At 44.0% G+C, this 22,800-nt stretch overlaps 1 protein-coding gene across 2 annotated transcripts; it reads left to right on the forward strand.

Annotated features, from left to right (window-relative positions):
• Nucleotides 1-1,847: 1,847 nt before the first annotated feature.
• aspg (asparaginase homolog) lies at nt 1,848-18,969 on the forward strand. 2 transcript variants are annotated; one of them, XM_083683256.1, is made up of 16 exons: nt 1,848-2,158; nt 4,985-5,114; nt 8,596-8,707; nt 8,917-9,042; nt 9,167-9,250; nt 10,047-10,173; nt 10,292-10,404; nt 11,518-11,703; nt 11,796-11,909; nt 12,058-12,177; nt 12,676-12,771; nt 13,874-14,037; nt 16,153-16,239; nt 16,807-16,906; nt 17,065-17,130; nt 17,680-18,969. In XM_083683256.1, exons 1-16 carry the CDS (start codon nt 1,858-1,860, stop codon nt 17,716-17,718), a joined length of 1,965 nt encoding a protein of 654 aa, XP_083539382.1. In that variant the 5' UTR covers nt 1,848-1,857; the 3' UTR covers nt 17,719-18,969. The 2 variants fall into 2 exon arrangements, with proteins under 2 accessions (XP_083539382.1, XP_083539383.1); XM_083683257.1 differs by having other exon boundaries at nt 12,058-12,141.
• Nucleotides 18,970-22,800: the final 3,831 nt, after the last annotated feature.

Raw genomic sequence — 22,800 nt, forward strand, 5'->3', positions numbered from 1 at the left:
TCATTGTGCATTTTTTCATTTGTATAGCTTCCCTACTCCAATATGTCTCTGCTAAATTCAAATCATGTACATACATGTACAAATTCTCTCTCTCTCTCTCTCTCTCTCTCTCTCTCTCTCTCTCTCTCTCTCTCTCTATATATATATATATATATATATATATATATACTGTATATATATGTATAAATGGTGTATATCATACTGTATGTAACCTGATGTTTTAACTACTATGTAATTTTGTCTGTTCATTCTTTATTCAGTCTCTGTGAACTAAGAGCTAGAATAAAATAAACTCAATGTCTTGTAAATATTTTGCAGGGACCAACCTGTCAGTCAACCTGCTATCTGTCAACAGCTTGTTTTTCATAGGCATGGAAAGGCAGTAGTCCAAGGACTGACTGATAGTAACCAAGTAGCCTATCTGTGTATCCTGTCTGTCTAGCCTATCAAGTAGCCTACCCCCCTGTGCAAGTTTCTCTCCTGTAAATAAAAAAATAAAATAATAATCTTCCTTTCTTCTCGCATTGTGACTGCCAACAGCCCCTGGTCCTAGCATAAATTATTTTTTGTTATGATGACGGATGGATAGATGATTCACTTACTTAGTCAAATGTATTTGTTATAAGTCGCTTTGGATAAAGGCGTCTGCTAAATGCCATAAATGTAAATGATTTAAGTAGCCTATATCCTGTTTCAACCGTCCCTTTGCTTGTTAAACTATCCCTGGTATCCCTGCGCCCCAAGCAATATGCATAGTGGTCACACACTCACTCTACCGATGATGTTTCAACTTTATTCCTGTTTTCCAAAGGTTTAAGTGCCGGTCTGCTTATGCACATACTGTCGATTATCTCAAATGTTTATTGAAAAAGCAATTTTTACACCCTGAATCTGGCTGTAGTCTACTTTCAAAGTGAATCATCCTCCCTCTGTAATCACTAATAAGACATGTCTGGATATGACAGGAACAGGTGTGTCAGGGCACTTACACAATAAAGTAATGATCTTTACAATGGTCATTTTAATGCCTTGCGTATTGTGTCTGTATGCCACTGTGAAGCCAAAACCATTGTGAAAGTACTTCTTTCTATTCTGTTCTATTCTTTTATATATTTATTCTTATTAAAACATCTTGTTTTAAAGGTTGATACTTTTGTGAACACAATACAACAAGAGGCCAAATTTCAAAAACCACTTACTAGACACAAAGATATAAAATCAATGTTGCTCGGAATATTCTCTCTGAGAAAGAGATTTAGATTAAGAAAATATCAAACTTCCCACATTTCGTCACCATTGTCTGACTCTTGAATTTAGCGAAGATTATTTTTTGCCAATCAATACATTTTAATTTACAAAAAAACATATACTTCGATGAATAATTTCTATTGGTCGAAGACTCCCGCCTCCTTTGCAATTAAACGTGGGTAGTTTATATAAACGACATTGACTGACAAACATTTCTGAAGAATCTAAACCTCTGACCGAGTGTGCATCCAAATAAAGAACGACATGGACGATTTCTTACAGGTGGGGCTCTTGCACATGTTGGTCTTTAGGAGTCCTGTCTTTGGCAAAACGTTTATGATATTTCGATATTTTTTATTTTATTTTATTATTATTATTATTTTGTTTCTCTCCATGATCAAATCGTACACATTTTGTAAATCAAAAGTCATCACTAAGAAATGCGTGTTAGCCTAAAACGACTGTTAGCCTAAAACGACTCTACTGAGATTATTATTGTAATCGACAGTATGTATGACATCACTCATGATGGTGGACTGCCTCTTTAAGAACATCCCTTGTTTTGATACCACCAGCCGTAAGACCTTAAGTACCAGCTGACCAGTAATCATGGCGGAATGGAGAAGTTCTAGGTCTACCTCCAGTCCCGGTTCGGCTTCAGATATGACCTCTCTCGCTAGAGCTTTATCTCATACGAATTTAAATGAGTATGATCAGTCTGGTGTATTCCAACCACAGACTTCTCTACATCGCGGAAATGTGACAATGCCTGGCCGGAGAAGGAGGTTGTCGAGCCGAAACAGCAGCATTGATCTTAGCGACCTGAAGTCCCCGAAGACCCCTTCTGCCGAGGCGCGCGTCCTGGTCATCAACACTGGAGGAACTATTGGAATGACATTACACAACAATGGTATGGCGTTTTGGCGTCACTTTAGCAGTTATTATTTTCCGCTATGGAGAAGGTGAGGAAGTGGTGAGGGGTATTGCATCTCGAGTCATAGCTAATTCTGCTGCCAGTTAGGGGGTCGCGTGCCATTGCCTTCTGGGGTCGCTGTCGTGATTTGAAGTACTGCTGCTGCTGCATATTGTGGACCTGCTTTGTTTCAAGCAACTGTGTTATTTAGTAGTAGGCCTACTACATTATAGTTTCCAGATTACGGCATCACATAAAGTAACGGGGCCATGTTCTGGCTATAATTGCTGCATCTTGAAGGTTGTATCTGACCCCCCACATACGTGTCATCATAAACCTGCAGTAGAGTAGCCGGAACTACAGTTCTATGTAATTCTACCGTAGAGTAAACGTTTTACAGATCCACCCTCTGTTGACATCTAATCAGAGGGACACACGCCTCTGTTTGCCCAACCAACATAGTTTGTACAGGTTCCACCAGTTATAACCACTTAAAATGCTTCCTGGTGGCATTGCTCTGGAATTCTGCAGCATCCAAAGGACACCTTCACACAGAAACCATCAATGTTGATATGTGGTCATGCCTGGCAATGTAAAGGCATTTGTATGCATGGCAGCAATTAGTGACATGTGCCACTGACTCCATTTGATGTACATTGGGGTGCATAATCCAAAAAGGCTCTTGACTCTCAGGGTACCAGAGTACTTGGTTATACTTATTTTTTGCAGAACCTGTAGCCTTGCTTGAACATGCTCTCGTTTCTGCACATGGAAAGTGAAATAGATTTATCAGCAAAGTAGCGGAACGTTTCTCTGGCAACCAGGCCAGTCCAGTTACATAGATAGCCTAGCTGTGCACTGCCCAATCAATGAGTAACTAGCAAGTGGTGTGCAATACACCCTTATGCAATATTTTGATTTGCACATTAACTGATTAATAGTATAGAAAGAAAAAACAACCAAAGGTGTGGCTTGATTTGAGTCCCGGTTCACTGTCCATGCAGTATTCTGCAAATTCCTTTGACACCCATGCTGATATTAAGTTCTCAGTGGCAGAAGGTTTAAATTACACAGGAGCTGTCATCCTCACATGCTGTTGTTGGTGAACATTGATTAATTTGCGTCCGTTAAGCGATCCAAACTATGTCTGCCTTTTGCTGATACTTATGCATGCAATCTGCTCATCTGTTAAACCCCATGTTTTGTTGTGGGCACTGCTCCCTTTTAAATGTAGTGTCTGAGATGGTGGTAGGCTGAGGTATACAATACTAAACACATTTAATATATAAATATATATATATATATATATATACACACACACACACACACACATATATATATATATATATATATATATATTGTTTTTTAGGGCATTTCTTCTTTTATTGGGATAGATTGACAGGAAGGATGGGTGAGAGAGAGAGAGAGAGGGGGAATGACATGGAAGATATGTTGAGGGTTGGCATCGATCCAGGAACCTTGCAATGATATGGTATGTGCATTAGTGCGCTACGCCACTGAGCCCCAATACTAGAAACATCTAACCAGTCCTATGTCAACCTAGCGTAAGTTGTGCAATGTTGTATTTGAACGGTCAAAGTTTTGTTTTTGAATTCCTCCCTTAATAGGAGGATCCTGTGGTCCACTCCTCATGGTCCTAAATTTAGGTTTGTTTTTAGATTGACGTCCCTCAGCTGTCCTGTTTCATCTCTCTCATTCAAACCAGGGCCCTATATAATTATCCTAGCCTGTATGAATAGCTCTTCAAATCCCCTTACAGTCATGTGCCACGTAGCCTGCAACACACAAAAGCCACTCACAGGTACAGATAACTGATTTCATACACCACTGAGGACCAGGTGTTCCTGATTTCAGAATCAGAATTATTTTATTTGGCCAAGTATATTCGCACATACAGGATATTGACTTGGTGAGGTTGTTGCATGGGACATAAGAAACAATATATAGGCAAAATATTAACAAAAAATTTACAAAATAGCAAAATATTAACTAAATAGTAACAAAATAATAACAAATGTATTAGATTGGTAGTTCAGTTTTGTAAGACATTACACAAAAAGGAGCTTTCTTATAGTGCTATTACACTTTTCGTTCATGACGTTGTTCTCAAATTAACCACTAGGGGTCAGTATAACACAATACATGATGGTCAAATGACAAACGGGTGATGGTCATTCTGATACTTTAGGCCAGGGATGTCAAACTTGCTTTGGTCATGGGCCACATTGGACCAAATGCAACCTCCCACGGACCTGAAAAAAATATTAATTTGTTAGTAAGACTAAACTAATGTCAACTGCTGTGTGTATCAGCACCTCATATTATTACAATACTCAATATTACAGAAGCCTATAATCAGCCTACACTCAATGTCTAATTCAGAGCTCAATATTACTGTGTACAGTAGCTTTCTCAAACAAATTTTCAAGATGGGTTCATCTGTGTTCCTGATTGGACCGGAGGCGTGTCTTTGACACCCCTGCTTTGCTTTTTGGGGTTTTGATTTCACAATGTCAATTATGGCTGTATGCGATGTGTGTGACAAATAACATTTGATTTGATTTGATTTGATTGACTCCTTCTCTTTTTTCTGGGCTTATGTTTGTTAGCATTCTCTGTCTGCTGCTTCTTTTTTACTCTCAAATGCAAATTGCTGGATATGTTACTCAACAGCACTAATCAGTATTTTGCCCAGTATTGTTCCAACAGTATTCTAGAAGTTTCACCCTCTGCTTCATTCTCTTTTAAAATGTCGCTCTGAAGGCCCACCCTGTCCCCTCTCTCTCTGGCTCTGACCTACAGTGCTGGCCCCAGAACCGTACGCCTTTGTGAAGAACCTCCGAAAACTCCCCATCCTCCATGATGAGGAGTATGCCCAGCTGACCCGTCTGTATGACTACTACGACGCCCCAGAGAACATACTGGTCTTGCCGTAAGTCACTCCTTAGGACTACTCATTAAACGCATTAACTACTGTATTTCTATATCTAGTTTGGCATATTTTCTTTCTTACTCTGTCTTTGTAGTAATTCATTGACTTGGTGGAATGGTGTACTTGAGTGAATATTCATAGCATAGAAACATGCAAAAAGACTTGTACAAGCCATAGTAATTGCACATGTTCTACTACTTGCCCACCATGTAACATAGCACGATACGTTTTAACTAATGTAGCCAAGCATCATGGTATGGAAAGGTTAAGACTGATGCCCTGGTTTTGATATACAGTGGATATGTAAACAGACAGTGGATGTAGGCCTAGCTATGTCAGGACTTGGGAAGCGAGGCTTTCCTGAATCATCATGCATATTGTTCATTTAGGTTAGTCTGTTCCTTTTAAGTAGGGGAGGAAATTACTGGTCCGGATGTTACACAACCGCACTCTTCAAGAATTTCCTCGTGGTTTTCCATTCATAGACCTGTTTTATACACTTCATGAGTACATACATACCGTTGCTGTTATGACATGTTATCAAGTTGCTTGAATAAGGAATTCCAGTTCAAACTAAGCACATCTTGACTTGAGATTTACATCCTCTACTAAAATCACTTCACCATTAAACCCCCATGTGTGGTACCAACACGACTACAGCTTGTATTCCTGGGGAGGCATCACTCTAAAACTCTGTGTTGCTTCGACAGGATGCCGACACGCCATGCTGACCTACTATTCCACGGGTCCTGTAGTACTGGTAGCATGCTGTGTGCTTGCATTGTGTTTGTGAGTGGTTTAATGTCTGTGTATTAGTCCCTCCCATGTCCCACCTGGTGTTGACAAAGTGTCTGGCACTGGCAAGAAGCATTTGCTGTCGTCGTGTTTGTCTGTGTGTGGAGCTGCCTGCTGGGGAGTGATCACATGAGCACAGGGCTGCAGGGAGCTGTGCTTCTCAGCAGTGGTTACCATGGCTGACACACTGCCCTCATTCCTCCTCTGTAGATTTCCCACCTCGGTGGCCAGGGATCTCATTGGCTCATGTCTAGCTGAGGATCAACATCTAAAAAAAAAAACGTCAGCCCAGCGGACTTGTCCTAACATTTTGCTAATGTTGCAGCAGGGTTCCTAGGAGGTTTCTTGCTGTCGAGGAGAATGGCTCTGCCCTGTGTGGGATGGCTGGTATCACGCTGGCAGAGAGCAAGGCTAATCTGTCCTTAGGCGTGTTTGATCCCTGTAGTGTGTGTGTGTCTGTGTCTGTGTTCAGGAGCAGCAAGAGGGCCCTCTGGTTAATGGGGGTCCTGGCAGGTCAGGTTGAAGGGGTGCCCGCTATCGGCCAACCAGATGGAGGCTGAGCCCAGGCCAAGGCTCCCTCCCTGGGTCAAATCCCCCTCAGCAGCCTCCTCTCTGGGCCTGCCGTGTCTGGGGCAGTGGGGGTGCCCATGCCTGCCTGCATACTAGGCTAATCTCCACATGCACACACACAGGACTCAGCCCCTCCACCTCAAACACACTCTGAGAAGCTCCGAGCAACTGATACAGACTCTGGTGGCGGTAGGATGGGGTGGCTTATGGAGTAAGATAAGGGGGCTTCACAAGCACAGTATTTATAAATTGTGTGTGTGTGTGTGTGTGAGACAGAGAGAGAGGGGGCTGGGGTACTGCGCTTGCTGTATTGGATCTGCTGTATTGATCCCCCCCCCGACACACACACACACACACACACACACACACCTCCCACCTCTGTCTTTACATCTACAGCCTCACAGGGGATTCACAGGGCTTCCCCGCCCGACACACACACACACACACCTCCCACCTCTGTCTTTACATCTACAGTCTCACAGGGGATTCACAGGGCTTCCCCGCCCGAGCACCGTCTAACCTAACCCCTTTCTTTCTCTTCACTTATTTAGTCCAGTGACTCACATGTGAACATCATCTCTGTGGATGAAAAACCAGTCTCTTCATGTTCATTGCTGATGTTGTTGATGACATCATCCTTCCCCATTGCCTCTGTGGTATTTGTAGCACCAACAGTGGTTTACTTTTATTTTCTGAAATAAAGGTGGGCGGTGATTGACTAACACTAACTGGCCATCCCCAAATCATACGTCACTAAGTGTCTAATTGGTTTTGTGGGTGTGGAAGCATGGGTTTAACAACGCCTTGCCTCGGTGTTGCCTCTCATTTGTGCTTGCATGATCCGCTTCGTGAATTATCGTTCAACATTGAGGAGGTGCTCGACGTGTGAAATCTCTGTTGCCTGGAATTAACATTGCAAAGCTTGATATTGATGTCACAGCGTGGCTTGAATTCTTAGTAGTGTTGAGTAGGGAATTGGTTCATTGATTCATTGAGAACTTCGTCGTCAATTTCTGTTGCATGCTAATATCTTCCTTCCTCTGCCACACCTTCGGCTACACCAGAAGACACATGAATAATTGGTCATTTGAATATTGTTTCCGGCGGCAGTGTCGCTTTAAGATTATCAACAACATATGTTTGCGGATGGCGTGTAGAGTCGGGGGCTAATTAGAGCCGTGTCTGTAGGCCCCTGGTTAGGTGCTGAGGGGGCTCGCTCGCTGTTCCCCCTGCTGTTCCATTCAGCCCCCGTCCCCGTGTTTATAAGCCGGGCTATGGTAATGTGGGGGGCTGCCTTGTCCCGTCCCATGTCTTAAAAAGGGAGATTAAAGAGAGAATCTTTTTCACAGCTGCTTAGCCGGGGCGGCACGCTTCCTTATTAGACAGGAGACAACCGCGGGACGCCGACTTTAACTCCATTTTGGAGGGGGGCATAAATATGCAAGTGAGGCCAGGATGAGCTGCCCTCTTGTAATTCGAACAAAAATAAGAACATGGGGTCTTGGTTAAATCTGACTGACCCCTGTTTCATAGGGACGACAAGATCCAGCTCGTCCCCTCCGCACCAAAAACCGCCTCAGCCTCAGCCACAGCCTCAGCCACAGCCTCAGCCACAGCCTCAGCCACCCCTTTTGTACATCTTTACAATAGTGACTCCCCACACAGCCCCGCAGGCTCATCCTAAAGGGCTGCTCCTTCTCCCTTAAACGAGCTAATTCATGCCCCCTCCCTCATCATACCTCCATAATTCTCACCCCATGTTTTGAAACAGGTTCTGGCACCCTGCTGCTGAGACAGAAGGCCTAACCAAATAGACTTTGTCTTGCTCCGTAAAGTAGGCTAGGCGTGCCTCGCTCTTCTCCTTTCTTTAACCTCCGCCTTTTCCCCTCAGATTTAAACCTAACCGCCTCCCGAGTCTCGCTGCGTGTGTAAACAAAGAGGAGCTCTTCAGCACCCTTAAAGTGATTTCCTTTTTTCAGCTCATTTGCTTAACCATAAATGTGTCTTTGAGTTAACCGGCTGTTTGTGATTTGTGTGTGTGCACGTGTCCTATAAGCCTACATTATGTCTTTGTAAATGATGATTTCACTCATAGTGAACTTGTGTCTTTCTCCAGGCTGTGTAAAGACAATAAGAGGATTGTGTACACTGTTCTAGAATACAGCCCCTTGTTAGACTCCTGCAACATGACTACGGAAGACTGGGGTACAATTGGGAAAGACATTGAGGTACTTCTTGCCATCATTTCTGTATATCTCACCCTCAGCCCCAATTAACTGTCACCCTGATATAAACCACATCCCTAACCATGATGTATTTTGTAATAACGTACTGTAGGGAAATAACACAACAGTTGTACTTTGTAGTACAGCTTAACACAATGCCCTGATATTTTTATTTAAGTCCAGTCATGTTCCCTTTATTTTCCTGGTTCCAGAAACACTATGAGGATTACGACGGCTTTGTGATCCTCCATGGCACTGACACCATGGCATACACGGCCTCTGCCCTGTCCTTCATGTGCGAGAACTTGGGAAAGCCCGTCATCCTCACTGGCTCACAGGTAAACCGGCTGTGAACTGCTGTTATCTTCATTGGGTCTCATGAACAAAACACTTCCCCATATCTTTTCTAGATAAGGAAAAGGTGACACAAGATAAGGTGAGAGATGCCTCTTTTTTTTTCAGGTGCCGATTTATGAGATGAGAAACGACGGTCGGGACAACCTCTTGGGGGCGCTGCTAGTCGCCGGGCAGTTTGTGATTCCTGAGGTGAGTTGGGATGCTTTGGGGCAGTGTTACTCACAAGACGCATACAAGCACAGTAGTTCCATCATTTGAACATATATATATATTTTTGTCTTTTTGAAACATGTTGACCAAGTGTAGTGAGATGAATTTCAGATTCCTGATTCTCTGTCGTAAAAGCTTAGCGATAAGACTAACTGGCCACTACGGCTCTCTCTGTTTGTTTTTGATATGATTGTTTATCAATTATTTATTATTAATTTATTGATTTGTACCTAGCTTTATACACCACCATGGATGATAGATGAACGTGAATACAATCTCAGTGGATTGTAGAGTGTAGCCTATGTGCTACCTGTCCTACTGGTGAATGATTAGCTTTGTTAGCAGACAATAGGCAGTCGGCACCAAAAACCCTCCTTAAACCACCTGTCTAACAAGACTGTTCAGTCAGCCATGACAAGGTATGAGTGAGTGTCGCAACACTGAAACTACCTGAGACTGCAGGATGAAGCGACTACGCCACGTTGTGTCAAAGGGCGTTTGTCTGTAGAAGAATAGCATGCTCGATAATGTACTGCAGTCGATAAGGACAAACTGCTGTGTTTGTCACGAAAAAGACTGAGGAAATAAATGTGTTGTTGTATTATTGAATGGCTCTCAGTCGATCAGGTCTCCGCCCCAGTGGCGCAAAATGGCCGAGATCCAATTCATAGCCTGTGGCTGGCTATTGCACTAGTCTGTACTACACCCTAGTATGGCACGTTATTGAGGGATTGTATCTGAAATAAGATGTTATTCTCCATCTGTTTCACCCCAGGTGTGCCTGTTCTTCCACAACAAGCTGTACAGAGGGAACCGTGTGACCAAGGTGGACTCTGGGAGTTTCAATGCCTTCTGTTCTCCTAACCTCGCCCCGCTGGCCAACGCTGAAGTGGATATTACAAGTAACCAAGGGCTGGGATGGGTCTCTCCTGTTGCTCCATGTCCTATCTCTACATGTTTAGGGGAGAGATTCCCTGAGTTTTAGTTCAGCTAAGCGGATGTCTCTCTTCTCCTCTGCAGTCAACTGGGACACGGTGTGGAGGGCCAACACGACCTCGAGGTTCAGGGTGAGCACGGAGTTGAACCGCAACGTGGGCGTGCTGAGGCTCTTCCCAGGCATCACCGCCGTCACCGTGAGTGATTCCCAGAAAAAGAAAAACAGTGGCTCTGCCCTTTTCTATTCATCTAACATTTAGTCAGGGTGGTAAATTAATAGAATATTTGTTTTAAAAATAATAATAATAATAATAATAATAATAATAATCTGGGTTTCATTGTTTGGGTTAATATTCATCTGAAATCTTAGTTGTTACTCGGTGTGGTATGGTGTGATGTGGTGGTGTGGTGTGGTGGTATGGTGTGGTGTGGTGTGGTGGTATGGTGTGGTGTGGTGTGGTCTGGTGGCTCCCCTCATTCAGGCCCCACTGTGTTGTGTTCTCTGACGAGCCAACATTGTGTGGGCGTTCCAAGTGGTCTGCATACAGCCGGGAGCTGGCTGGGTGTTGCCAGCAGCGCTTAGCCCAGTGAAAAATGAGACAGGGTTATGGGGCATGTCCAATTACCCACTAAAGTCGAAGGCTTGGCACAGACACTTAAACACTTAGCTGGGCTTCCCTCTCCAGAGACGGATGGGAGGATGGCTTTACTGTCTCAATCTGGTCCCACGGCCCAGGTTGGCCATGATGGGCTTTGAGCTGTTTTTATGACCCGTATTTTTGATTATGCATCAGGCTGTCATCTGCCTTGCACTGTCTCTGCCGTCATGGGAGTTTATTGGGGAAACTGTCAAAACACATTTTGGGCCAACGAGCGGGTTGATCCAAGATTCAACGGCTTATCAAACCAAAAGCTGTGGGCTCTTCCCAGCACTCACTACATCCACATCATAAGTGTAGGGTCCAACCGTGACCAGGTGAAATTGTTCGTCTGAATACCTTCAGGTTAATGGTTCCCTCCTCCAGGCCATTTCAGCCGTCTCATCTCCAGATGCCAGAGCTGCTGTGCTGTAGGACTCTCCCTGCACCAGTGAATCACCCTGAGACTGAGAGACTGGTGGCAAGGGCACCAGCTGGGCTTGTGAGAGAGAGGGGGTAGGGGGTAGTGAGGTCGTTAAACTGAATTCTAGCTCTGTATTCTCCCTCTCTTTGCCCAACAGCCAGACTCAGCCAGTCCAGAGTTGATATTTCATGTCCTTGGTCCACCATGTTGTCTGAAATAGCCTTTTCTCTGTCTGTGTGTGTGTTCAGGTGAGGGCCTTCCTGCAGGAACCTATGGAGGGCGTGATCCTGGAGACGTTCGGCAGCGGTAATGCCCCTGACAACCGTGCCGACCTGCTGGAGGTGCTGAAGAACGCCACGGACAGGGGTGTGATCATGATCAACTGCACCCAGTGCCTGCGTGGGACTGTGTCCACGTCCTACGCCACGGGCAAGGTAGGCCAGACCACTGGTGTGTACCCACTGGTGTGGGTAGGGCTGTGAGTAGTGTACACGTGAAGGCAATACCTACCCTCAATTGTCCTCAGGTCCTGATAGACGCCGGACTGATCCCTGGCTGTGACATGACCCCAGAGGCTGCACTGTGCAAGCTGTCCTATGTGCTGGCCAGAAAAGAGCTCAGCCTAGAGGCCAAGAAGAAGGTAGGAGTCACAGTCGACACTCGGTAATGGAAGTTGATGGCCAAAATAGCTACTTCACATGGAGGAGATGGAGCATAAAAGTGAAACGCGTGTGAAACTCGTGAATCGTGCTTGACTGTGTATGTTGTCCTTGTGCGGACCTGTACAGATGATAAGCCAGAACCTGCGGGGGGAGATGATCTGTGACATGGAGGGGGCAAAGCTCTCCCTGAGCGACAGCCGCTTCATCCAGGTCATTGCCAAGTCCCTGAGCATCAGCTGCAAGGAGGTGAGGGAGGGCCCGGCCGCCAGATGCCAAGTTACACCCACACACTGGAGGGTGCCTGTCCCTGTCACCGCTCAGATGACAGGGTGACAGTGGCCACCAAACAGGTTTTTCCATCAGGTTCTGCCTTATCTGACAGGACACCTCTCCCACTGAGGCATGACAAACAACTTGTTTCTAAGTTGTTGCCCTGTGGCGAGCGAGACATGTCACGAGCCATCACCTGAGTTGACTCGCCTCTCATGCAAAGTGGATTTCAGAAGTTTTGTTTTGTCAAATCGAATCAAACTTTATTTGAAGTGCATTTTTTTCCCCCCTGGACACACTATGTGGAAAAAAAAAAAAAAGCTAGGACAGAAACACAGGACAGCAGAGAAATGTTCATATCTGTTGATTCCAAACCCTTTGCATCCCCCCCCCCCCCCTCAGGTAATGTCTTCAGGTAATGTCTTCAGGTAATGTCTTCAGGTGATGTGAAGGTAATGCTAACTCTGTCTTCAGGAGCTGGAAGCCATCCGTGATGCCCTCACACCTGCCTTGGCGTGTGCTGCCTCTAAGATCGGAGATGTGGAGGCCTTGGAGGCGATAAGGGAGATGGTGGGCAGCACTGACATCCATAACCACAAACCAACACTCATTTCTAATCCCTGCATCCCATTCCACATTTCAGCATGTATGTTCATTATGGTGATGTTTACTGTACAAAGGCAGGCATATATTAGCTTGCGCTGATGCCACGGAGTTTATATACTTACTTAGACAAATGTATTCGTCGCTTTGGATAAAGGCGTCTGCTGAATGCCATAAATGTAATGTAAGTGTAATATTGCATCATGTCCTTTGAATGGTACAGTATGTGTTTTCCCTGACTGGTTCTACTACATTTACCGACTGAATAGTTCCCCTCAACACCCGACTTCAAATACCCTTTAGGCCTATGTTCCAGTCCCTCTGTGAAGACCTTGTTCCCCTGACCTGCTTGGTGAGAAAGCAACCACATGTTTGGCTTTCTTCTAGGTAACTCAATTAAGACGGAGATGGGTGCTCAAGAATTGTACCACCCTCTTAGTGACTAGTACAGTCGGATGAACCGGTCAGTGCAGTGCGTACCAGCCATGCCTGCTGGGTTACACAGTACAGGAGGTTTCTGACAGAGAGCAAGCTGAGCATGCTCAGATCTACTCTGGCCTCCTTTGTGGTAAACTTGTGACATTTTCCCGGATTATTCCCGGGTTTTTCTATTTTCAGTGACCCACTTTTTTTCATTGGGAAATGATCTTATATTACGGGGATATATATCAATTGAGTAGAGAGATGTTTAAGCTACGCTTTGAATGACATGGTACATCGATTGTAAACAACTGTCACCATTGAGGAAAGTGTGGTCCTCTGTGGCTCAGTTGGTGTAGCATGGCTCTAACAACGCTTAGGTTGTGGGTTTGATTCCTGCTGGGACCATACATACTGAAATATACGCACTCACTGCGATGTAAGTCGCTTTGGATAAAAGCGTCAGCTAAATGGCATATATATTATATTATATATAAAGTGTGCACCTCGTGAATATAGCAGAATATCCACCGCATGGTTTAAATACCTCACAGTCTACCCTGTTGTATGTACAGTCTGTATAGTTTCCATAGGGACGTGGACAGATACTACACAGTGTAACGTTGTGTGATGCTTTCCTTGTGAACAGGGCAGTAACTTGAGTCTTGGCGACTATGATAAACGCACCCCTCTCCACATCGCTTCCTGCGAGGGCCATCTGAAAGTGGTACAGTACCTCCTCAGCCACGGGGCTACCGTATACGCCAAGGACCGCTATGGACACACACCCCTGCACAACGCCGTGCACTTCAGGTAAGACTGAGCCTGGCGTTGAGGCACGGTGTACCAAGACGTCCATCATCATTAGGTTTTTGGCGCTTGCCGTTTGGCGTTGAGGCAGGGTGTGCCATGGGGGGACGGGGGGGGGGGGGGTGGGGCAGTCATTCTGGGATGCACTTCAGGTGAGACTGAGCCTGGCGTTGAGGCAGGCTATACCAAGACGTCCATCATCATTACGTTTTTTGGGGGGACAGGGGCAGCGGCGGGAGGGGTAGTCATTCTGGGATGGGGCCCCTGGTTCGGAGAGGCATTGGAAAGATGGAATTAGGAGGCTTACGGGGCCGTCGGGCATGAGATGTCCTGAGGCACAGTCTCTGCTACAGAAGGTGTTCTTCACTCCTTAAGCTGCCTGTTTTTGCAGAGGGAGCCGTGTGCTCATCACGCAATAATGACATCATTCACAGAGAATTAAGTGGGGCATTTTAAATCCCCTATTGGCCATTAACAGCCTCTTTTTTATTTTTCCATCCCAGTCTTTCGTGGAAAGTGTATGCAAACAGCAGGCGTTGAGAGAGGGGAGGCTCATTAAAGCAGCCAGGGAGTGAGCTAAATGAGAACCATGTCCAGGAGGGGAGTGCTGCCTCTCAGATGGGGGTTGAAGAACAGAGGAGGGATTCTGATGGAGTTTAGAGGCCACCACAACAATTATCTGCTAATTAGGCTAATTGTCGATTGTCTGCCAATAGCGGCAATATTTATTTTTATCCAAATTGTTATTGTTTTCATTGTATTTGTCATTCATTGACATTGCTGTGTGCTCGTAACGTTGCGTAGGGAATAACACGCTCAAGGCCTTTAGTATCATGCTGTGGTGCCTAAGGGTGTTTGTGTGTGTGTGTCTCTGCGTGTGTGTGTGTGTGTCCTTTAACGGTTGTCGGGCAAGCACAAACATGCCCATGTTGTCTTTATACTAAAGGGCAGAGGGATGCAGATCTTCGATTTGTCTGGTCTTGTGCACTTTCGAAATCACTGTTTGGTTGTTAGGCTTGTGACAATGCAGTGATTTAAATAACATCACACATGCCATTTAGTAAGGGTTCTTTGAACCGGGCGTGGAATTTATTTATCACTATTTTGGTATTGCATAGCCACCCACTCCTTTCTTTCAAGAACTGGAATTTAGTTGTAAGGATTAAGCCATTTTGTATTCCTAGTTTCTGCCAAATTCCACAGGGCACTGATTGTTCCTCTTCCTGATGTCCAAATAAGGAAAACGAGGAAACGCGAGCGGTAGAAAAGAAGAGCTAGAGAACTAATAGGGGCGTGTCCTTTGAACCAGTCTTACCAGCCTGCTCCCAGTTTCAGAAGTGATAGATACTGAGACTCCAGCAAAAGGACAAACTTTGTTTTGGCACTGATCCAGGGGCTGATCAGTAACCTAGACTAGAGCTACCTGGAAGCCTGGAAGACCAGCAGTGGAAGCACACTCCCCAACTAACAGATTGGGGTTCATCACGAATGTGACCTCTAAACTCTGGCTTGTTGGAGGGACCGAACTAGTAGCTTTCATTCTTTTATTGTGATCAGGGATATTCAGACCTGGGACGCCAGATGATGGACCTCTACACAATAAATGACATGAATTGATCAATTAACTACAAAGTTAAAACTAAATAATTCCACTAAGTGGAAGTGAGTTGCCCTGCTCTTAACGTTACACGGTCTCAGACTCTATGAAAGTCCCTACTTGCCTTTGATCTTTTATGAACTTCTTTCCTACTACTTCAGTAAGGAGTGGACTCACCTGGATAGGGCTGTGCCTTTTGCCCTTGTCATTCCTGGGAGCTGTTGAACTCTCAGTTTTGACTCCACGCATGGATGGTTAACTGCGGGGGCGTCTTTTTAACTTGTTCCTACTTGTCTCGCCGCAAGTCACCGTGCCACAACGTGTCATTGTAAGCCGAGACAGCCGTAGACTGTACAGTCACCAGTCTGGCATCCAACCATGAGGGATCCTTTTGATTTCACTGGAATTGACAATTGGCTCGTACTGTGTGTGTCTTTTAAGTGTGAGTGATGCACTACAGCAGCTTTAACTTCATATCTCCTTGTGTGTCTTGTTTGTCCCTTATCTGTCTGCCAACCCAGGCACAAGGACGTGGTGCAGCTGCTCAGGAAGACAGGTGCCCACTTCTCCAGGGATGAGATAGAGGATGCTGGGACAGAGCTGTGCAGGTGAGATCACACACCCACCCACACACACACACACCCACCCACCCACCCACACAGTGTGTGTGTATATATATATAGGTACACACACACTCTTTCGTCTTACCCATCCTACATAGTTTGTGCAGGTTGGACCAGTTATCCCAGTGTTACACAGACACTTGGAATGCCCCCTAACAGCATTGCTCTGGACCTCTGCAGTATCCGAACCTCACTTTCACACGGAAATTATCAATGATTAAATTACACTAGGTTAAACTTTATTGTCATCGTGCAGAGTACAAGTACAGAGACAAGGACAACAATGTTGTGCTATCAATGCTAGGCCCTCTTCCACTTTGTAAGAAGAGTGGAGAGCTTTTAAGGCACTGATGAAAGCATTGTGTCTCTTAAAACAAAACAACAAATTCTCAAGCACGAAACAAGTCATGTGTGCTCAGTGTGATATGTGTTGAATTGTAAAACCTGATTTATTGATGGTGCATTTCTGAATGTTTGTGAAGTGGTCCCTTACGTATATGAACTTGTGTTAAACGCACTTGCTACTCCCTGTGTCTATATTCTGTGTGTTAGCATGGCAGCCAATGGTGATTTGGAGGGGCTGGAGATTTGGATTCTGGCGGGGGCAGACCTAGACATGTGTGGCTATGACGGACACAAGCCCATGGGAACGGTGAGTGTTGGGGAGCCTTTCTACCCCCCCCTAGAACATCTATGGTAAAAGGAAACCAGTCTAAAACTGCTATTAATTGATCAGACAATAAGACTAACATTGGGTTAATTTGGGTCTGTCTGTCTGTCTGTCTGTCTGTCTGTCTGTCTCTCTCTCAGGCTCGGGCTGCAGGGAAGACAGAGGTGATTGAGTTCTTAAAGCAGGTCACTAGTGCCAAACCTCAGGTAAGAGCAGAGTGAGGAGAACAATTGTGGTAGAATACGGACTTACTTTCAAACTTCACAGTGTGTCCTAATGGCTTTGTCCTGTGTTTGTTTCCAGCCTCTGTTTGATATTTGTGATGAGAATGATGAATTTGATGATGATGATGAGGTAACTTTTGTGGATGTGTGTGTTTTCACCTTGCATGGCAAGAACTAGCCCTTTTGACTCCCATGTGTTTGGTGTTCTCATTTTACATACGGTGATGTCTTGTATTTCCATGTGACCAGTTTTGAGTATCCACTGAAATAGCTTTACTTGATTGGAACTCTTTAAGCAGACAAAATAGGTGTTTCCCAAAATGGCTGCCTGGTTGAGTTGTCTGTAGTATTCCTTAGTGCATGAACATTTGCCCTAATCATGTTCAAGCCTGTGAACCCTATTGAAGACCTGCGACAAACCGATTATTCTAAGATGTGTGTTTGACTGGCAGCAGAGACTGCACAAAGCATCCCTATGAAGTGGCCAGCCACCACTGGTCTAGAGCCTGACTCTTTCTTCTTGTGTTTCAGAACGGAATTGAGTTCTCTGCTGCTCCGACAGGATCCTGAAGATGATGACGCCCCTCAACACACTTGGACACTTCGTCTCTTTTTAAGCACACAGTCCTTCCCCCCATCACTCTCTTCGTTTCTCATTCTCAATCCCAATCTCTGGATATCTGCATAAGATTACAGATAGACGACATATTTTACATGGAAGTTCATCTTAGTCATATAGAGTTGACATACTGTATCTCTGTCCCTGCTGATAACAGTTATAGAACTGTTTACCTCACCGTCCCTTGACACCACTAATAGCACAACATTGAATGTTACGTTGTATGCGTTGGATGCACTGTGCCTATAGTACTAAATGTTTGTTTTTATTTTGTATATGCAGTGTTATCAGTCTTAATTGGAAGCACAGTGTAGAATGACACACGTTATTTATTGAGCACTATTCATAAATCACTACAGTATCGTGACATTTATTCTTGTAGGAAAAAAAAAAAAAAGAAACAAACAAAAAAAAACTGACTCCCTAGAAGGCCGTGGTTCCTCAGGTGTGTTCCGCAGCCTATATATATATATATCCCCCACCTCAGTCTAAATACACAGTTTCCTGTTTTGTAATACCAGGAGAACCACATCCACCAATCTATCTTGTTTACTTTAATCCCACGGTTTTTACGAAGGTCAATCTGGAATTCAGACTGTCATGTCTTTCATAGTAGGATTTCTGAACCTCTCCTGTCCTCCTTTCTTTCTACCGTCTTCTCTGCTGGAGTCTACGCTCGCCAAGGTTGAGAAACTAATGACATATTTGCTGGGCATCATTACAGTTGTATAGCAACAGTTTATCAGTGTTAAACCCCTCCACTCTAGATAACCACTGTCAGTGAAGTCTGTAACATTTCTATAGGTCAATCCTCGTCATTGTTTCTGTCAAGCATTTTTGTCATGCTGTATTACCTAAAGGGGAAGACCATTACCATTACTCTTGCTGGGGTTTCCTTTACCTTACCCTTTTGTGATTTAAAATGTCAATGCAGCTGAAGAACACAGATTATTATTTAGAGAATTTGTCAATTTAGAGCCAGTTCTTATGAACATACAGTACTGTATGTCCTACAGTAACAAATCGTCTCATAACAAAGCATGTCAATGTGTATTTCATTTCTCTGTTATTTTTGTGTAGTTTTAGTCATCAATGTTTTTTGTGACCTGCTGTATGAAAAGAGAGGTAGAGAAATTGTCTGATGATTCTTGTAGGAACTTTTTAAAAACACAAAAGGTTTAATAAAACACAACTGTATCAAACGTCTGTCTCCTGTTATAATGGTGGGCAGTGTAACTTGCCTTTCACGATTTATTCTCTGTTGTAGACTAGCACACATGCACATTTCAAAGACAGTTTTCGGCAAAGGTTGCCTCAGTGTGAATTTCATGAGGTGGTAATGCTATCCATATAAATGAGAGTATTTGTCTTCTATTGTTGGAGGTCATTTTCATTAGTTTGCTGAAATCCCTCAATGCATTCTCTAAAGGAAATCAATGAATGATAAGGGGTTGAAGCAACACTGCACACATTCTACACAGACACAACCATACCCAGCCAATTAGACTGATAGGACCTCCCCCTGATGGAACAGCATGGGGGAGAATTGTTTGTTTGTGTGTGTGTGTGTATGTGTGTTTGTTTATATTTCACTTGTTTGAATATGTTTTGATTATGCGTAAAGAATAATAATCATATGAATCCATAATCTCTCTGAAAGAATAACCAAAAAAATCAGCTTCCTAGATTTGAATATTGCAGACATGATTGAGATTCTTAATCGATTTTTTTTATTGTATTTTTATACTCATGTTGACGTGGTTGATCTGTTGCTCAAAAAGAATTTTGGAAGATGAAGAAATATCCATGACCAGACCAACAGGCTGGATTAGAATCACCTGCATAGCCTAGTGTGGGCCTGGTGTAGAATGCATAACTGATTGCACTTGCCATCGTCATTAGGGCGGCTGTCAGGCAGTGCTTCGTGTCGTGTGGAACCCAGCTCAGCCGGTCGGACCTGCATGGTCTTCATTCCTCGCTGAATGAAAGGCTTGTATGAACCTACCCCCCAAAACACTATATAAAGAGCTCTAGCTCACTGAAGTCACACAACTTAGGCACGGACCGCACAGAAGAATCCTCCGCACACGGTAAGCCAACACTGACATTATTGATAGGGCCTATAGACTATAAGTTTAGCCAATCCATTAGCCAATCAATTAACACTGTGCAGGTTGCCAAAACGTTTTAAACTGACGTATTGTTTTTGTGTATTATTGTTGTCAGTGGTAAATGTGAAAGCGAAAACAAATGTTTGAAAATCTAATGTTGCTGTTGTCTTGTCTTGTTAATGTCAGTAGAGGATAGAAGACTGAAAGTGGTCACCAGAAGACGTCGTGCGTGTAGTTTGGTCTCTCTGGTGCAGTGGTTCTTAACAGTTCAACAGTTCTTTGCAAAAATTGTGAAATGTTTAGGACCACTTGACCAGGCGGACAAATACTTCTGCCAAAGCAGTGGAGTATAGGCTTGAAGTCTCTCTCTCTCTCTCTCTCTCTCTCTTTCTCTCTCTCTCTCTCTCTCTCTCTCATGCCCCCTTGTGTTATAATGTCAATGCCTATAAAGATGAGGTCAAGCATTTCTTTATTCACATGGCTGTTACTGTTGTACTTACATAATGTTACTTACATAACTTACAAAAATGTTTTTTTTCCTGCACAATTTTTATTTTCTTGTTTTTACGAATTAAAATGTACGGAGCCCCCCTGGGGTCACATGAAAAACAAATCGATGTGTGAATCCGTACTCTCAGTTTAGAAATCCGTGTGCACGAATTACTAATCTGTGCCCTGAGATTCATAATCTGTACCCACGAATTACAAATCCATGCCGTCGGATTTATAAACTGTGCCCTCAGATTCATGATTTGTAATTTTTGGGTACAGATTATGAATCTGAGGGCACCGATTAGTAATTCGTGCGCGATTTTCTTTTCGATTTTTTTTTTCTACCATGTGACCCCAGGGCGGCTCCGTAAAAATGTGTCAATGTAGTGTCATGCATAATGTCAGTTAGACAGTTCCTGAAGTCCGGACGAACTGCGCCTCGGGCATGTTCGCTGTCCATGGTCCTGAAGAGACCTTGCCAATAGGGGAAGTGGACTAGCCTTTTGTGGTCCCGGGTAAGGGCAATTGTATGTGATTGTTTTAGAGGCAGATTGTCATGAATACCATTTTGATTGCAAATAGATTTAAAACTTTTTTTTATTTTATACATTTCATGCACTGGTGTTTTTCTTTAGGATAATGCCAAAATAATCAAATCTGACACAGCTGGGCATAATCCAAAAGTTTCCAAGGGATGAACATTTGCTTTGTTGTTGCATAAATCATTCATTAAAGCGCCATCCTCAGATTATTTTTTCCATCCAAGACGTCTCTTTCCTTCCTTTGATCTCAGCGTGCGCCAACATTACCAATATTTGCTCAACGTTTCTCACAAACCCTATGCAAGACTGGTGAAGGTTAGTGAGTGGGGTAAGATATTGGAACAGTGTTAATGAGATGCCCAGGGGGATTTCCCTACATGCGCAAGGGCGGCAGATGTAGGGGATGTCCCATGGGACCCGGTCCTTGGAATTTCATCAGCGGTCGGGGGTGACCCAAACCTTCTCCAGTGGGGAACTGGGTGGTGGACGTGGTAAATCACCTTTACTACGGGTGTAATTATCGGTCCCTGTGAATCCTTTAAAAAGTGTGTGTGTGTATGTGTGTGTGTGTGTGTGTATGTGTGTTGCTACAGGGCCAGGTGTAAGGACAGGGCACATGATCGATGCAGCATTTTTCACAAAGTCATGAAGTGATTATGACGGTACCTTGACTCTTGATGCCACTTTGAAGCCATGTGGGTACACATTGTGTATTCTGCTCTGCCATATAATGATGAGAGGAAATAATCTAAAATCAGACTTGAAAACAATTAGTGAGAAATTGATTTAAGAAAAACTGGCTGCTTATCTAAAACGAGGTCCTCTGTGTACACTAGATAAGATTTTTATTAAGAGACCTATAACAGACATTATCGACTTCATTAACATTGCAGTTCAAAATGTAAAAATAACACGTCGCATTATGTCTGTTTACATAGGCCTATTCCAATTTGATAGAATGCAGTGTTGCATGTAGCATATTATTAGCCTGCCCAAGGAGTGAAATCAAATGCTTGGTTTAACAGATCTCAGAGCAGAGGTTAGCCAACACCAATTAGGCTACCTTATACGATATAAGGTAAACGCCGGCTTATTTAAAAGACGTGGACTTGGAGGTAATCCTTTGAGTGGAGCCTCCGGCAAGTCGGCAGCAACGACTGACTGACGGGAATTGTGAGACTGGGCGAGTGAGTGAGCGAGAGAGGGAGGAGGAGGGATGTAGAGGGAGTGAGGAACTGCAAAAGGTGGTGCTCCTAGGCGCATGTGATTTCATTCCGGGACCTGCGATGCTGAAAGATCAGGCGTGCTGTGAACAGTCCGAGGTTGGGTAAAAAAAGTGTTCAACTGGATGTAAATCGTATGGATTATGGATTGTAACGGTTTTTTGTCTTGTTGGACTACTGGTCACCGGAGATATCATTTTACGCAATTGTTGGGCATTGAGCGGATTGGCCATGGAGAGACAGTGAGCTCTCTCTGAGTGATTATAGTTGGACGTCCGGAATACCTTTTTGGTTTGAAATAATGCGATGTTTTGGGGTCTGTGAAAAACATTAATGAAACGGCAATGAAAATCCAAATATAGATGCCAACTCGGTAACCCAGAGCGTGGAATTTTACATTTCCCTCATGGCTTTACCAAACTCCTCGGGGTCCTCCGGGGCTGGCAAGCCCAACCCCAGTCTCATAGATCTGGGTACATTTTTCGTAGACTCCGATATCATATTTGGATTTACCAGTCATCTTCTGAGGAGAAAAGCAAAGGTGAGTGCACCGTAAGACAATACCTGAAACATAGCCTAATACTCAAACATACAATTCAAAATGTTCCATCACTTCTTTCCTTCGGCTAATTAAAGACGATTACTTTAATGATTGAATGAAAAGG

This window comes from Argentina silus, assembly GCF_951799395.1.
Source record: "Argentina silus genome assembly, chromosome: 13".
In the NCBI taxonomy this organism is placed as follows: Eukaryota; Metazoa; Chordata; class Actinopteri; order Argentiniformes; family Argentinidae; genus Argentina; species Argentina silus.

Excerpts from the sequence above, each read along its gene's own strand:
- aspg (XM_083683256.1), top strand. The coding sequence starts at position 1,858 with ATGGCGGAATGGAGAAGTTCTAGGTCTACCTCCAGTCCCGGTTCGGCT. Across the intron at positions 8,708-8,916 it reads CAATTGGGAAAGACATTGAG|AAACACTATGAGGATTACGA; the intron begins GTACTTCTTGCC and ends TCCTGGTTCCAG. Across the intron at positions 16,240-16,806 it reads GCTGGGACAGAGCTGTGCAG|CATGGCAGCCAATGGTGATT; the intron begins GTGAGATCACAC and ends TCTGTGTGTTAG.